Here is a 15,500-nt window from a genome sequence, read left to right as displayed (position 1 = left end):
GACCCTTCAACAAATTCCTCATCTGAAGGGCAGCAGCAAGATCTGGAAACTGGATCCATCTTTGGACTCCCCAAGACCTTGAGCTTAGGTTTGCCAGCCTTCAGGTAGTGGCTGGAGATCTCCTGGAATTACAACTGGTCTCCAGGCCACAGAGATCAGTTCACCTGGAGAAAATGGCTACTTTTGAGGGTGGACTCTATGGAATTATGCCATGCCAAGGTCCTTTCCCTCCCCAAACCCCACTTTCTCCAGGTTTCTCCAGGTTTCACCCCCTTCCCCCAGATCTCCAGGAATTTCCCAACTTGGAGCAGGCAACCCTACTTGAGCCCCTAGTTTTAGGGGATTCAGCAAAGCAACATACTTTGGGAACATCCTCAACATGGGCCTGACCTTTGGGTCCCTTGAGGATGTAGTCCTGCACAAAGAGGTGCTCATACAATTAAGGAAAACTGCTCCTCCTCACCGGCTTATGGCCCAACTAAGACACTGCAGGATGAGGTGCCAGAAACATCATAAAGAATAGGTGAGGCTGCTTCCTTAAGCTTCCTTGTTTAAGCTTCAGTCCTGGCTGAGAGCCTTGCTGGTTCAGCTACTTCATATTGACCTTCTTATGAGTAACCTGTGCTTGCTATGTTTCCTGAGCCAGAGGCATGACACAAATCTTTTCCCTGGAAGGCGGTAGCCTTGTTGATTGTCTCTCAGTCTTAAATCCTGCATGGTTCTGAGAGGCCCTTTTCCTGTTCTGGTATCCTGCCAATGAAGAACAGACTACTTGGGAAAATGTATTATAAATTCATTGAGAAACTGACTAACAAACAGCTCTGAAGAATCTGGCTCACAAGATCAATAATTTGGTCATTCCTATTCATACTTTAGTGTTTTCCCTAGTCATATGGATATAGCTTCCTTGCTAGAAAGCCAAGTTGCCAGACATTTCCCTCTGAACTATGGAACTTTTCTGTAGAGTGGCACAGAGGGCTATTTTCAGAAACGGGATCTCAGAGACATTGTTTTTAATATGGATCTATCTAAATAAGGTTTAATCTGTGCTGTAAGTCAATGATACTAATCTTTTTTTTCAAGAACCCATGCAAGACAATGTTAGAATGGTATTTTCTTTGTATATTATTATTATAAGATCTATTTTTTCACTATTTGCCAATAACTGATCAAGGATGTTCCAGTGACAACTTAACATAAATTTTATGTCATATAGTTTAGTACTTACTTGTTTGAAGGGATATTCAGTGGACAGGCACACAGCTGACAATCATCAGGTTTCCCTTTAGTAGCATCTCCATAGAAACCAGGAAGACATCTATCACAATATGGGCCACCTGTGTTGTGCTTGCAGTCCTAAACAGGTAGGAGAAGATACAAACCTTTTTACAAACCTTATTAAACACAAGAATTGTAAAATTCAGTCAGATATATAGTCTATCTTCCCCTTACTGGATGTATGAGCTCGCACACAGCTATCTAATTAGTATAAAAGAATAAATAGATACAGGGCTGATTTTAGGGAGACTGACGACATTGTCCCATTTTCCTCAACTCAAGGAGTAGCCTGCTGCTTTCTTTATCAGTTGCAGCTCAAGAATCCTTGTCAAAGGCAAACCCATCTAGAGTACATTTTAATAAATCAATATTCAGCTTTAAAAGATATGGATCTACAGGGATATATTATCTCTATCTAAGTCCTTAGAGAAACCATCCACCAGGCAATTGAGACCTTTCAGTCCCTAAGCCAAGGCTCACATCAATGTAATGACTGAGAAGGACATTCTTACTTCATGGGGGAAAGCAATCATGTGGCCTATCTTCCAATTTATGTCATTTTTCTTGCTCTTAATCTCAGATAAAGGGTCTTCCTACTAACTTTTTGAATACATTAATGATATATTTAAATGTCCTTTTACCTTCATGCATTCCAGGTTCAGTTATGTAGCTTACGTGTAAACAGCTCTATTTTTTTTAATTATAAGGTCTGACTACAGTGACTGCACATGAATACTCAAAAGACATTTTTGGATGCTCTTCTGTATAGCTATTTCCATTTTCTGTTAAATCAGTGCCCACAACATGTATATCTGCAGACTCTGAAATAAGTTATCAGACTCAAGGAACCTTATAATTAGACTTCAAAGTCTACCTGAATGGTTCTTTCTGCATCTCTTGTACTCTGACAAGCAGCATTTTCAGTTACTATTGTAAATATTCAAATGTTCACAGAGAATTTGGTTTTTATAAATAACTTAAGGTGAAGATGAGTAGCGTTATTGAAAATACTGATTAGATAATACTATTATATAAATATATGTTGTTTGAAGTATTAATACTATAGTTTCAGCTGTAGTTTTCAAGCCAGCAGTAGCTTTTAACTCATGACATTTGCAAGTGCTATCAGGAGTTTAAAAACCATGTGTCATCCTTTGGCTCTAATGCCTCATATGGAAAATTCCCTGTCAGAATCTTCAATGAATTCTGGATTTTAAAGGAAAGAAAAACTAATATAAAATATTTTATGCCATCTTCTTTTACGCTGGGCATTTTCCTACTAAAATCTGATTCATAAGTTACCATAGCAGCATGTAGACTCTCCTGTCCTGAGTGGCTTTTTCCTATATCACACCGGTAAACAGAGACTTAAGTTATATCTGAGGGCAAATTTTTGTCACTGCATTATTTTCAAAAGAACAATGTGTACCCACAACTAGTTCAGCTAGTTACCACACACATTCCTATTCTCTGCTGTACTGAATTCCATATGCATTGAAGTCATCCAGAAAAGCAAAAATATCTAAGATACTCCACAGATACTACATGGATATAGAAGTATGCAGAAAAATAGCAAAGCAGGAGAAAATTGTAGATATAAAAGTACTTCTGTTGAGTATCTTCTAGTAGGCACCAGGATTATGTTGGTCCAGTAAACCATTGTTATCACTCACTACTAGGGTTGCCAGCCTCCAGGTAGTGGCTGGAGATCTCCTGGAATTACAACTGGTCTCTAGGCCACAGAGATCAGTTCACCTGGAGAAAATGGCTACTTTTGGGGGTGAACTATATGGAATTATGCCATGCCAAGGTTCTTTCACTCCCCAAACCCCACCTTCTCCAGGTTTCACACCCCAGATCTCCAAGAATTTCCCAACTTGGAGCTGGCAACCCTACTCACTACTATGAAAATAGAGTAGGAAGGAGTGCATTAGTCCAAATGAGAAGGAGTAAGAGACAAGTGTATTATCCTGCAGGGAACAGTTGACTACTAAACCAGGTTTTGTTAATCAAAAAGTCTGAACTTAGCCTCATGTTGTCATGTGATTGTTCAGAACTCTTTTCCAACTATACTTTTTACCAACATGGGCCTTCATTTGCATTGCAGATAACATGAATACAGCACAATAAATTTGATCTTCACATGGGCTAAATGTTGTTAATCTGGTAACACTAGACCAAGGAACAGAATATCTGTAACATGATAAAAAGGAACTTCTTTATGTTTAGGGCTTGTACTACCCACAGAAGAAATGATTAGATACACCATAAAGGCAAAATAACCATATCACATACATTACCTAGAAGGCTGTGTTGGGAGATCAAAGGGCTTTCTAGGTTGCTCTCTGTGTTAGAAAGGGGTTTTTAAACATAGGCCTATGTTACTGCAGTTGAACCAAGCTTTTATTATGAGTCAAAGAAACATATTTCAGCTTCTTTTCAAGTATATTTCAAAGCTTGGAAAAAGTCAAAAGAAGTAACATATCAGTAAATTAGCTGCCTAAATTGTCTGTTGTATTACTGAAAAAACACCATGAATAGTAATAAGAAGGCCAAAAGGCTCAGTACATCTCAACAGAAAAAATTCCTTTGATGTGAAGCATTCCTCTTTTTTCAGCACTCAAACTTCTCTCTCTTTCACTTCAAAAGGCTTATGATCCAAATTGAATTGCAGCATTTAACAGTCTGCATTGGTACCTCCCAATCCTACTTCACTTACAACCAACAAGAAATCCAAAAATAGATATCTAAAACTTTGTTTCTTTGTGCTTTGTTTCTACAGGATAATTTAGTGCAATGATACCACAGTGAAGAGCATACAGAAAGCACTGGATAAGTGTTAGATTTGGTACATGTAACATTATTGTATCCATTGATGTATTCTCCCCCTCCTTCTCAGTAGTGTAGTGTTTCTTCCAGATAACGTCCCTACAGATAACCAATAGCAGAGTTCAATAAATCAGAACCAACAAGTCAATGGCCAGCAGCAACTTCTACCAAGATCAAATGCTTCAAGAGTCTTGCTATATACTACTTGAGAGTAAATCCAAGTGTATACTTAACTAAGAGCTGCATCCAATATTGAATGTATGTATAAGAACCAAGGGTTTCTAGCCACATTGTGTTCATATTTTACAGTTTCAATAAACTTTTTAAAAAAGGAGCTATGTAACATACTGTCCTCATCTCAACAAAAGTTATCTATCTCTAAGGCCTGGTCTACATTTGGAGTGAAATGAAGTGGTAATTGCACAGCCGTGAGAACTGTACCACTTCCTAATGCAAATGATGAATTCTAGTTTTGAATTTTCCTTTGTATTAAAAACTCCACACATATAGAAAACGTGTACAGCAGGGGAAAAGTTTCTATTCCTCCTCTTTGCTTCCTTTGCAATACACAGAGGAATATAACAAAACCTGATCAACCATTATCCTTCACCAGGAGTCTCAAGAGGCACTGCACGCTCTACTACCTTAGCATTCTCCATCTCATTCTGGTACATATCTAGACTAGACTTGTGTCATTATGAAACCCAAATAACAAGTGGGTCATGTCTAACTAAAAGCACCACTGGACATGCAGCACAATCCTATGCATTCTTACTCAGAAACAAGCTTCATTATGTTCAATGACACTATCCCAGTGTATAAAGGATTTCAACCTTAGTCATTGACTAGAGATGGGCATGAACAGAAAAAAAAAATGAACATGATTTTCGTTGTCATCTACGAACAGGGACTCACGAACAACCACATACATGGCCCTGTTCACAAACATGTTTGTGGTTGGCTGTTAATGGGGGCCAGCAGGCTCTCCTCCAGCCATCATCCAAGTTTGGTCAAGGGCCCTACTGCACTACTCCCAGAAACCTGACCTGAGCAGGTACCAGTAATAAATAATAGCTTGGCCCAGAGCCTGGCAGCAGCCCTGGAACCTGAAGGGGTAGATCCATATCCCACCACACACAAAGAAAATTCAAACTCCAATGCATTCTCTCTATCAAAATGCCAACAGCAACTGTCTCTCCCTCTCCACTGTCTGCAAACTAAGCCAGAGCTGGGAGCCCCCCTACCCCCTGCTCTTTGCTCCCTTGTTGTAACAAATTTGGAGCTCCACACTTGAAAGGAAGACAAGCCTATCAAGCTAAATTGGGCTTAGATTGGGGTTTCCAGGGTAACAGCAGAAGTTCAGACAGAGTTCAGACAATCCCTGCCTAAATTGCCAAGGGAATTGATTGCAGGTGCCAGACTGTCTGGGTTGATGAACAGCAATGAACAGCAATGAACAATGCTTGCAATGACCACCTGTTCGTTTTGAATGGGGCCTCAGGAACAGCTTGTTCATGAACAGCTGATTGGGCTGTTCATGGCTTTTTTTGTTCGTACTGCTGCCCATCTCTAGTCATGACTAAGTCAAATTAGAGCTGTTTGAAGTAGGCCAAACTGCTCTGTCAGTGTAACTACTAGAAACTAGGATTGCTTTCCGCTTGTAACTTGATGTGTATGTTTATGTGCTGTCAAGTCACAACTGATTTATGGCAACCCCAGCAACGGGCTTTCCAAGCACATGGGGAACAAAGGTTTTTTTTTCCATTGCCTTCCTCTGCAGAGTCATCCAAGTAACAACCCTGCTTAGCTTTTGAGATTTGACGAGATCAGGTTATATGATGCCATTTCACCACCAGTAATTTGATGTCGACTAGGAGCATGAACTGAGCAAACTAGCTCTAGCATTCCAGGCACAAAAACACAACTAACAGTACAATATTGAACACAGTTATACCCTTCTAAGCCTACTGGTGCAATGGACTTAGAAGGTCATATTTCTGCTTATAATTGCATTGTAAAATAAAGGACTTTTTACACTGCTGAAGAATAGAGTTCTAAACCATCAACCAGTTTTGCTGCAACCCTTTAACTAATTTCATTATCATTAGGAAACTCAATGGACAACAAAGAAATGGAATGGATTCTCTGACGACTCATGAGGAAAAAGAAACCCATTTCAAACAAATGATTCTTTATGGGATTTAAGCAAAGTATTTTAAACTGTATCTATTGGGACAGTGTTCTTTTTAGATATATCTTTAAGGTGGAATGTTGAATGGATGTGAAAATTATTTTAGGCATCTATCCTTGGAAAAGCAAATTTAAGTAGACCACAAATTCCAGCTGTCTTGAAGTTCAGACTGATTAAACTTCGTGTTCAGAGGAAAATACAGACTCCAGTGATAATTCCAAATGCCAAATTACATTGTAAAAACCTTGAATTTTCATTTGGGTTTTCCCTGAAGCTTTACCTTGGGAAAAAGAAAGGAAGGAGGAGTGGGGGTGAGAGGAATATTTAAATATACACACAATGCAGAGTTGGCTAGAAATTCTGCAGGGAAATAGGAGTATGATATCCTTCTAAATTGGCAGTGGTTCAAATTCCATTTCTGCAAGACTAATGAAATGAGAAATGTTGTTTCAAGCTTCATGCCATGTCAGACAATATAAAACTAAAATGCCCTTGAGTTAATCAGAACAGTCTATTCAGCGTAATTCACCCATTCGAAATAGTACAGAGCAGGCTGAAAACAGTGGTGTACTGGGCATGATTATTCTGGATAATAAATGCATGTAATTGCTGAATTAGCAGGCACCTTTCCATTTAGTTCAAACTGTACTCTTCTCATTTCCCCCCAAATCATTTTTATTTCTTAAGAATTTCTTCAATATCCACTGCTTCAATAGTGGTACTTGCATGCCATATTGTAATCACATTCACTATTAACTGACTGATACTTTATGAAAGAAATGAAAACCACAAGAATTGAAATATAGGTTTGCTGAAATGTTCTCTTTGTTGTTCTCAATAAAGCCTATTGTTTCTTTTGCCATCCTTTCAAAACAATGTAAAGAAACCTCTTTGTTCACTCTTATTTGTCGTGACCACTTTATCTTTAACTTCAGAAGCAGCTGAATATAAAGATCTCTCCTGTCAAATCACTGCTTCTTTCCTTAAGAACTCATGGTCCCTAAGGTAGTTAATTCAATTGCTTTGGTATACCAAGGTGATCTCGGTTCTGTCACTCAACACTTACCAGGCATTCTCCTGTGATGTCATTGCAGGACTCCGCATGTCCGAAGCATGTGCACTGTCTACATATTCCGCCAACAATAGTACCATTAACTCTTCTGTGCCTTGGCCAACAAGACTGCAGAAGATGAAATATTTTAAAAATTATTTCACACGGCATTGAAGGAAAAAGAAACCCAAGAAAACGCAAGACTGAATTTTACAAACAAAAGAATTTGACATGGCAGTGTTTCTCAAACTTTTGGGGCTTGTCCTCCTTTAAGCTGAGTCTTCCTTCTCTAATCCAAACCAACCATCTGTTCTACAACAGACTGTGCTTCATGCAGTCTGGTGCTTTGTGTAATGGACTGTGGATCAGTAGGGCATGGATCCAACACTAGCATTAAAAAGCAGAATAGAGTAAGAAATCTATGATTCCTTCCTAAAACCAGAAAAAATACTGTTGGAACAAAACAGCAAGTCTTTCTAAATAAAGTTGGGAAGTTGAAGCAAAATTTCCTCTTTACAAAAAAAATAAACAATACATTTATTTAAAACAACTTCCGGTCTTTCCTTAGTTTTCAATGCTGATTTCCGAGTGTTCTGCGTCCATACAAGTATTATTTCGCTAAGAAAGCCCACCCACAATTTGAGAATCACCATGATAATGATCGAAAAGTATTAAAACATCTCTAGAAAACTCATAATACTAGAACAGTATCTATGCACTGACCTTAATTGAACTGGCAGGTGCAAGACTAAAGGAGTTTTTAGCTTGATATTTCTTCTGAAATGGTAAGATAAAAGCAAGAAATGAAGAAGAGAAACAGGACAGCTTCACATACAAAGAGGTACAGATTGAAAAAGACAAATGACTGAAAAGAGACAGAGAGGAAGAAAGGGTCTTTTCTGAAATGCCAATCATAGCTAAACTTTTGCTTGAGTCACATAGGTCAAAGGTGAATGGAAACATCAGTCAAACAGGTAGAAATAAAAGTAGGCCAACAGTCACCTTTCACACAAGCCTACTGGTTTGTGAGCTGCATCCCCATGCAGCAACTCCAAATAGCAGAGAATGTGTATGAACATGGCACGTGAGGATACTTTTTACTACAGCATGGGTCATTTCAACTGATCAGCAACACACTAGAAAAGGCTCCTACAATTAGTTGCACTTTCATATTTGCCGTCTTTAGACAGCAGTGTATCATGATGAAGCAGTGTAAGGATTAGACATGGGCACAAACATCAATACAAATGAAAAAACCCCACAAACAGCCCGTTCGTCTGTTCGCGAATGGGCCGTTCGTGAGTCCTCATTCCAAACGAACAGGTGGTCGTCACAAGCCTCATTTGTTGCGTTCAGCTGCTGTTCGGGAAGCCAAATACTCAGGTGCCTTCAATCCATTCCCCTGGCAAAGGCAAGGACTGAACTCTGTCTGAACTCCTTCTGGCTTTCCTTCTGGCTTTAAACCTTCAGCTTCCAGCAGACAGTCCAGTTTTTGCCACTCAGAAGAAAAATAGACAGCAAAAGGGGGGGGGGAACCATGGATCATACATTTCCCAGGCTGCAATCTCTCTGAAACTTGGGATGTCTTCAGAGGACAGTGACGACTATGTCCCCTGCAAATTTGGTGGGTACTGGATATTGGGAAGGTCAGTTTTGTAACCCCTCAAAGAAGCTTCCAACAGGCAGTACAGGTTTTGCCACTGTGAAGAGAAAATGACAGCAAAGGGGGTGGCGCCAGCTCTCCCGGTGCAAGGGGGACCAGGGGAGAATCTCCTCATCCCTCTGACAGTGGGCAGAAGTGGCTCCGCGGTGGCGCTGGCTCTGCCTGCTGTCAGAGGGACCAGGGGAGTCTTTCCTCGACCCTCTGACAGCGGGCAGAAGTAGCCCTGCGGCAGCACCAGCTCTGCCCACTGTCAGAGGGATGAGATTCTCCTCATCCCTCTGACTGGGCAGAAGCGGCCCCGCGGCGGCACCAGCTCTGCCTGCTGTCAGAGGGATGAGGAGATTCTCCTTGTCAATCTGACGCTGGGCAGAAGCAGCCCTGCGGCAGCACCGGCTCTGCCTGCTGTCAGAGAGACCAGGGGAGTCTCTCTTCACCCCTCTGACAGCAGGTAGAAGCGGCCCCGCTGCGGCGCCAACTCTGCCCGCTGTCAGAGGGATGAGGAGATTCTCCTTGTCTCTCTGACAGCGGGCAGAAGTGGCCCTGCGGTGGCATTGGCTCTGTTCACTGTCAGAGGGACAAGGAGATTCTCCTCGTCTCTCTGACAGCGGGCAGAAGCAGCCCCACAGTGCCGCCGGCTCTGCCCGCCGACAGAGGGACCAGGGGAGTCTCTCCTCATCTCTCTGACAGCAGGCAGAAGCGGCCCTGTGGTGGCACCAGCTCTGCCCGCTGTCAGAGGGATGAGGAGATTCTCCTCGTCCCTCTGACAGCAGGCAGAAGCGGCCCTGCAGCGGCACCAGATCTGCCCAGTGTCAGAGGGACCAGGGGAGTCTCTCCTCATCCCTCTGATAGCAGGCAGAAGCGGCCCCATGGTAGTGCCGGCTCTGCCCGCTGTCAGAGGGACGAGGAGATTCTCCTTGTCTCTCTGACAGTGAGCAGAAGCAGCCCTGTGGTGGCACTGGCTCTGCCTGCTGACAGAGGGACCAGGAGAGTCTCTCCTTGTCCCTCTGACAGTGGGCAGAAGTGGCCCCACAGCAGCACTGGCTGTGCCCGCTGTCAGAGAAACAAGGTGAGCCTCTTCGTCCCTCTGACAGCGGGCAGAAGTGGCCCATGGCACCGGCTCTGCCCACTGTCAGAGGGACAGAGAGAGTCTTCCATCCCTCTTGCACCTGACAGCAGCAACCCGCGGTGCTGGGGTGGGGCAGGCGGGTGGGGGCTGGGGGTTGTGGGGTGTTTAAGGGCCCTTCCCTTTGCATGTGGCAGGAAAGGGCCCTTTAAACTATCAGCTGGCAGGCAGCAAGGGGGAATCCCCCCCTGCCACCTGCCAGCTGATAGCTTAAAGGGATCTTTAAAGGGCCACGAACACCAAACATGTTCGTTAAGGGGACATGTTCTGTTCTGTTCGTTGTTCATTGTTCGTGGATGGCAACAAACAATGAACAGGGTTCATGCCCATGTCTAGTCAGGATATGTGAGTGTATGTTTGCATATCTAAGGAACCTCTTTATTTCCCACGGAAACCTCTTTATCTAAAATAGTCAGTCATGATAAACACAGTAAAGATTCTTATAAAATGTATCACATGAAATTCAGCACTTTGCATCATGGCATTTCTCAACAAAAGTGACATTTTGTAGGTGTCATTCATCACTTTTAATTGAGAGGAAAGATTTGCACTTGTCTTTCCTGGACAGGTAGACTCCATTGCATGAAGGCCACGTTCAAGAAAATGTAGGTCATGTTCTCAGAATCCAAAAGCTCCTGCCACCACCATGGACACAGCCAATGGTCCATAATCTTCTGTTCCTGTTGCATTTCTCTTCCTCTGACCGACAGGATCCAAGATAATACCACCTGTGTCCCCATTCATTTCAGTTGCCTTCTGAGGATTTCATAGCCAGCCCTAATGTGTTCAGTGGTGTTCACAGCTGAGTCATTTGTTCCCACATGGACCATCACAAATGGATAATGGTCAGTTGGTTTGACAACTGGGCCATCTGGTCTGTATATCCTTGATCTTCACCCTTGGCTAGCAACACATCGCTCAGGCCATGGGATCAGGCCTGGACACGTGACTTTCCATACCCATCAGCAGAGAGTCACCAATCACCCAGACTTTCCCTTTTCCTAATTTGTTTGTAGCTCCATGCCGTCCCACATGGTGCCCGTGTGTTTGTACTAATCTCATGCTATGTAATTCAGCTTGAGTCTCAATGAGAAAGGTGGACTATAAATGACATAAATAAATAAAATACTCCCTTTCTGTCCTTTCCTGAACAATTCCTGAACAATATTTTGGGCTCTGAGAGGGAGCAGGAAAGAGAGCTGCTGGAGTGGTGAGTCTTTTTCTATTGCCTTCCTTAACTACTGGGGGGGATTAGCTGAGGTTACTGTGTGGGAGGACAGTATTGGGGTGGGGGTGGGGGAGTGCAAAGAGCCTGCTGCAAAGTGGTGCCAGTTAAAGTAAGTGGGTTTTTTTTTCTGTTTATCGCTTTTGCTTGGGTTGGAACTAATTGAGAAGGGTGATTGTTGCTAATTGGAGACCGTCTATTTTGCCTGAGACCGACTGCTGACCCCAGCCTCTGCTTGGTGAGTCTTGAATTGAATTAGGCTCCTCCTCACTCTTCCCTTTGGCTCTTAGCCTGTAGGTCTGGCCTGTGGGCCCTGTTAGAAGCTCTCATACATCTTATAGGTGTTAGAGTTTTTCTTCTCCTTCTGCCAACCTTTCACAAGTTGTCTTCTGAGGCAGTTTGGCAGGGGAATTATCAGGGAAGTACCATAAAACCTAAACTACCTCTGAAATGAATTGCAACAGCATAGCTGGTGAAAGAGCTGAGGCAGTGACATGTACAGTCTGTAGCATGTTTGTATTCTTACCTGAGGGTAACAGTAACTACACTTGCAGCAAGTGTAAGTTGGTAGCCCTACTAGAGAAGAAGATACAGGGACTTGAGGCATGCTTGTCCACACTCAGTTCAATAAGGGAAGGTGAAGAGCACATGGACAGAACACATGAAGTACTTTCCAGAGGGCAACATGAGGAGGAAAGAAAGGTATCTCAGGATTTGGAGGAGCATCCAAAACAAGAAGTGGGCACATGGAAGAAAGTAACCTATGGGAGGAAGATAATCAGGAGACAGTCTGAGCCTCTGATGCTAAGCAATCAGTTCCAGCATCTCCCCATAGATATAGATTCTGGACTACTGGATCAAGAGGTACTCCCCAGACTCCTTGAACCTTGAAAGAAATTACTCAGGCCCCTGCAGATGAGAAGACTCAAGCTTCCATTCCTCAATATAGGAGAAGGCATGTGCTGGTAACTGGGGACTCCCTACTGCAAGGGGTAGAGGGTAAAGTGTGCTGACCAGACATCATCTCGAGAGGTATGATGTCTACCAGGAGCATGCATCCAGAATATGAAAGGGTAGGAAGATTTATCAAACCCACAGATTATTATTCCTTCCTCCTGATACATGTGGGAACAAATGATATTGCCTGGCACAGTCCAGAATGCATTAATAGAGACTATGTGGCTCTGGGTAAAAAGGTTAAGGACCTGAGAACACGGGTTGTGTTTTCGTCAGTTCTTCCTGACATAGGTTGTGGTTCTAGGAAGGGAACGAAGAATGCTGCAAATAAATGATTAGCTACGTAGATGGTGTCATCAGGAGCAGTTTGATTTTTTGGACCATGGCTTACGCTTTCGAGATGAAGCTCTTCTATCGAGAGATAGTTTGCACCTCACAAGGGTAGGAAAAAATGGATTTAGTAACAGCCTCACAAACTTGATAAAGAGGGCTTTACACTAAATACTATGGGGGAGTGAGAGAAAAATTCAAAGCCTGTAACTGGAGAAGGGAACACTGAAGACCTACAGGGAGTGGAACATAAGCTAGAAAACATTAACACACAGGCAAGCACAGAAACATACACCTCAGGGCATATAACTCAAGGCTTCTGATGTCTCTACACTAATGCAAAGAGTATGGGAAACAAGCAGGAGGAAATTGGAGTCCTAATACAGGAAGGGGACTGTGACATAAATAGGCATTTGTGAAACTTGGTGGAATGACACTCACAATTGGAATACTAGGATTGAGGGATATAACTTGTTCAAAAGAGATAGACAAGTAAGGAAGGGGGAAGAGTAGCAATATATGTAAAGAATGTATGCACTTGTGAGGAAATACATGTATCTAAGCGTGAAAATTCAGTTGAGAGTCTCTGGGTAAAAATAAAAGGAATAAGAAACAATAGTGATACTATGGTGGGAGTCTGCTATAGAGCACCAAGCCAAGCAGAAGACATGGATGAGAAACTCCTAGAACAAATTACAAAGTTCACAAAGAGACGGGACACAGTGGTCATGAGAGATTGCAGTTGTTGTGGATTTTCTGGGCTCTTTGCACCTCACACCTGTTCCCCATCGTTCTCCGGCCATGAAAGCCTTCGACAATACAGGAGACATTTTAATTACCCAGATATCTGTTAAAAATCTAATTCTGTTAAAAATGAAAGGTCAAATAAATTCCTGACTTGTCATGCTGACAATTTCATTTTTCATAAAGTAGAGAGGGAAACAAGGGGTTCTGCTATCTTGGACTCGATACGCACCAACAGGGAAGAATGAGTTGATGAGATGAAAGTAGTGGGCACCCTGAGTAGCAGTGACCATGTAGTTTTGGAATTTACAGTCTTGGGGAAGGGAAAAGCTGTATATAGTCAGACATATAGGCTGAGCTTCAGGAAAGCAAATTTTAACAACCTGAAAACCATGCTGGGTAGAATCACATGGTCATTAATACTTAAGGAGAAGGGAGTTCAAGAGGACTGGGAGTTTGTTAAAAGCAAAATATTGAAAGCACAATCACAAATGATTCCTATGAGAAGGAAAAATGGGAGAAGTGGTTTCATTAACAGCTTTCTAATGAAATGAGAAATAAGAAAGACTCATTTAGGAAATGGAAGGAGGGCCTTATAACCAAGGATGAATATAAACAAATAACCAATGCTTGTAGAGAGAGTGTTAGGAAAGCTAAAGCTCAGTATGAGCTTAGGCTAGCAAGATATTCTAAAAACAACAAAAAAGGGTTATTTGCGTATGTTCAAAGTAAGAAAAAGAACAAGGACATAGTAGGCCCATTGCAGGGACAGGGAAGTGAAATTGCAGGGACAGGGAAGTGAGAGGGCAGAAGTGCTCAATTCCTACTTTTTCTCAGTCTTCTCCTGTGAGGGAAATGGTGCTCATGCTCAACATGGCAATAACAGAACACATGATGGGAGAAGGGTGTTATAGCCTTGGATCAGCATAGAGATAGTACATAAACACCTAGTTTCTTTAAATGGAACTAAGTCCTCAGGGCCAGATGAATTGCACCCAAGGGTACAAAATGAACTCACAGTTGTAATTTCGGAGCCTCTGTCCATTATTTTTGAGAATTCTTGGAGATCAGGCGAAGTGCCAGAAGATTGGAGGCAGGCAAATGTTGTCCCCATCTTCAAGAAAGGGAAAAGGGAGGATCCAGGTAACTACGAACCTGCCAGCTTGACATCTATACCTGGAATAGTCTTAGAACAAGTAATCAAACAGTCAGTCCTTGAGCATTTAGAAAGGATGGCTGTGATTACTAAGAGCCAGCATGGGTTTCTCAAGAACAAGTCATGACAGACTAACCTTATCTCCTTTTTTTGAGAAAGTTACTACCTTGCTGGATCAGGGGAATGCTGTAGACCTAGTTTATCTTGATTTCAGTAAGGCTTTTGATAAGGTTCCGCATAATATCCTTGCTGACAAGTTGATAAAATGTGGTTTGCATTTTATTACTATTAGGTGGGTCTGTAACTGTTTGACAGATCTCACCCAAAGAGTGCTAGTTAATGGTTCCTCATCCTCTTGGAGAAAAATGACAGGTAGAGTTCCTCAGGGATCAGTCCTGGGACCTGTTCTGTTCAACATTTTTACAAATGATTTTGATGAAAGAATAGAGGGAATGCTTATTAAATTTGCAGACGAGCCCTAAAATTAAAGCATTTTGGGAGGAAATACTAAAGCAAATAAAGTTAATAACAAATTACGACGTGCCTCTCGAACCGCAACTAATATTCTTAAACCTCTGGCAAAATACAAACATACCAGTCTCACAACGTGACTTAATAAATAACTTACTTGCTATAGCTAAATTGTCTATAGCCTTTTTTTGGAAAAATAAGTCCCCACCAACACTGAATCATTGGTATACGAAAGTATGGGATCAGCTTATAATTGATGAAATAACTGAGAGTCTATCTGCTAATTCTACTACAAGCAATTATTATGAAAAATTGTGGTCCTTTTTGGATTATGTTGATAAAACTGAAACACCTCCTCTTAACAATTTATATCAGGATATTTTGAAAATTTAGTTCCACAAATGGAATATGTCTCTTCAGCATTTGGTGAATGCTACTTATACTTAACATTTATTGACTATAGTAAGCAATTGATTGAAATG

The 15,500-nt window shown here is 41.9% G+C and overlaps 1 protein-coding gene across 1 annotated transcript in view; it reads right to left on the bottom strand.

Moving 5' to 3' along the window:
• LAMA2 (laminin subunit alpha 2) overlaps window positions 1-15,500 on the bottom strand; it is a 703,642-nt gene that overhangs the window by 272,751 nt on the left and 415,391 nt on the right. Inside the window, exons 16-17 of the mRNA XM_054974995.1 lie at window positions 7,365-7,478; window positions 1,229-1,356 (exon numbers count right to left, since the gene is read on the bottom strand). Coding sequence (XP_054830970.1) covers window positions 1,229-1,356; window positions 7,365-7,478 — 242 coding nt within the window. The remainder of the gene's footprint in view (window positions 1-1,228; window positions 1,357-7,364; window positions 7,479-15,500) is intronic.

This window comes from Eublepharis macularius, chromosome 1, assembly GCF_028583425.1.
Source record: "Eublepharis macularius isolate TG4126 chromosome 1, MPM_Emac_v1.0, whole genome shotgun sequence".
NCBI lineage: Eukaryota > Metazoa > Chordata > Lepidosauria > Squamata > Eublepharidae > Eublepharis > Eublepharis macularius.
Note: the sequence above shows the minus strand (reverse complement) of the source record. Positions and strands in the feature narration are given on the sequence as shown.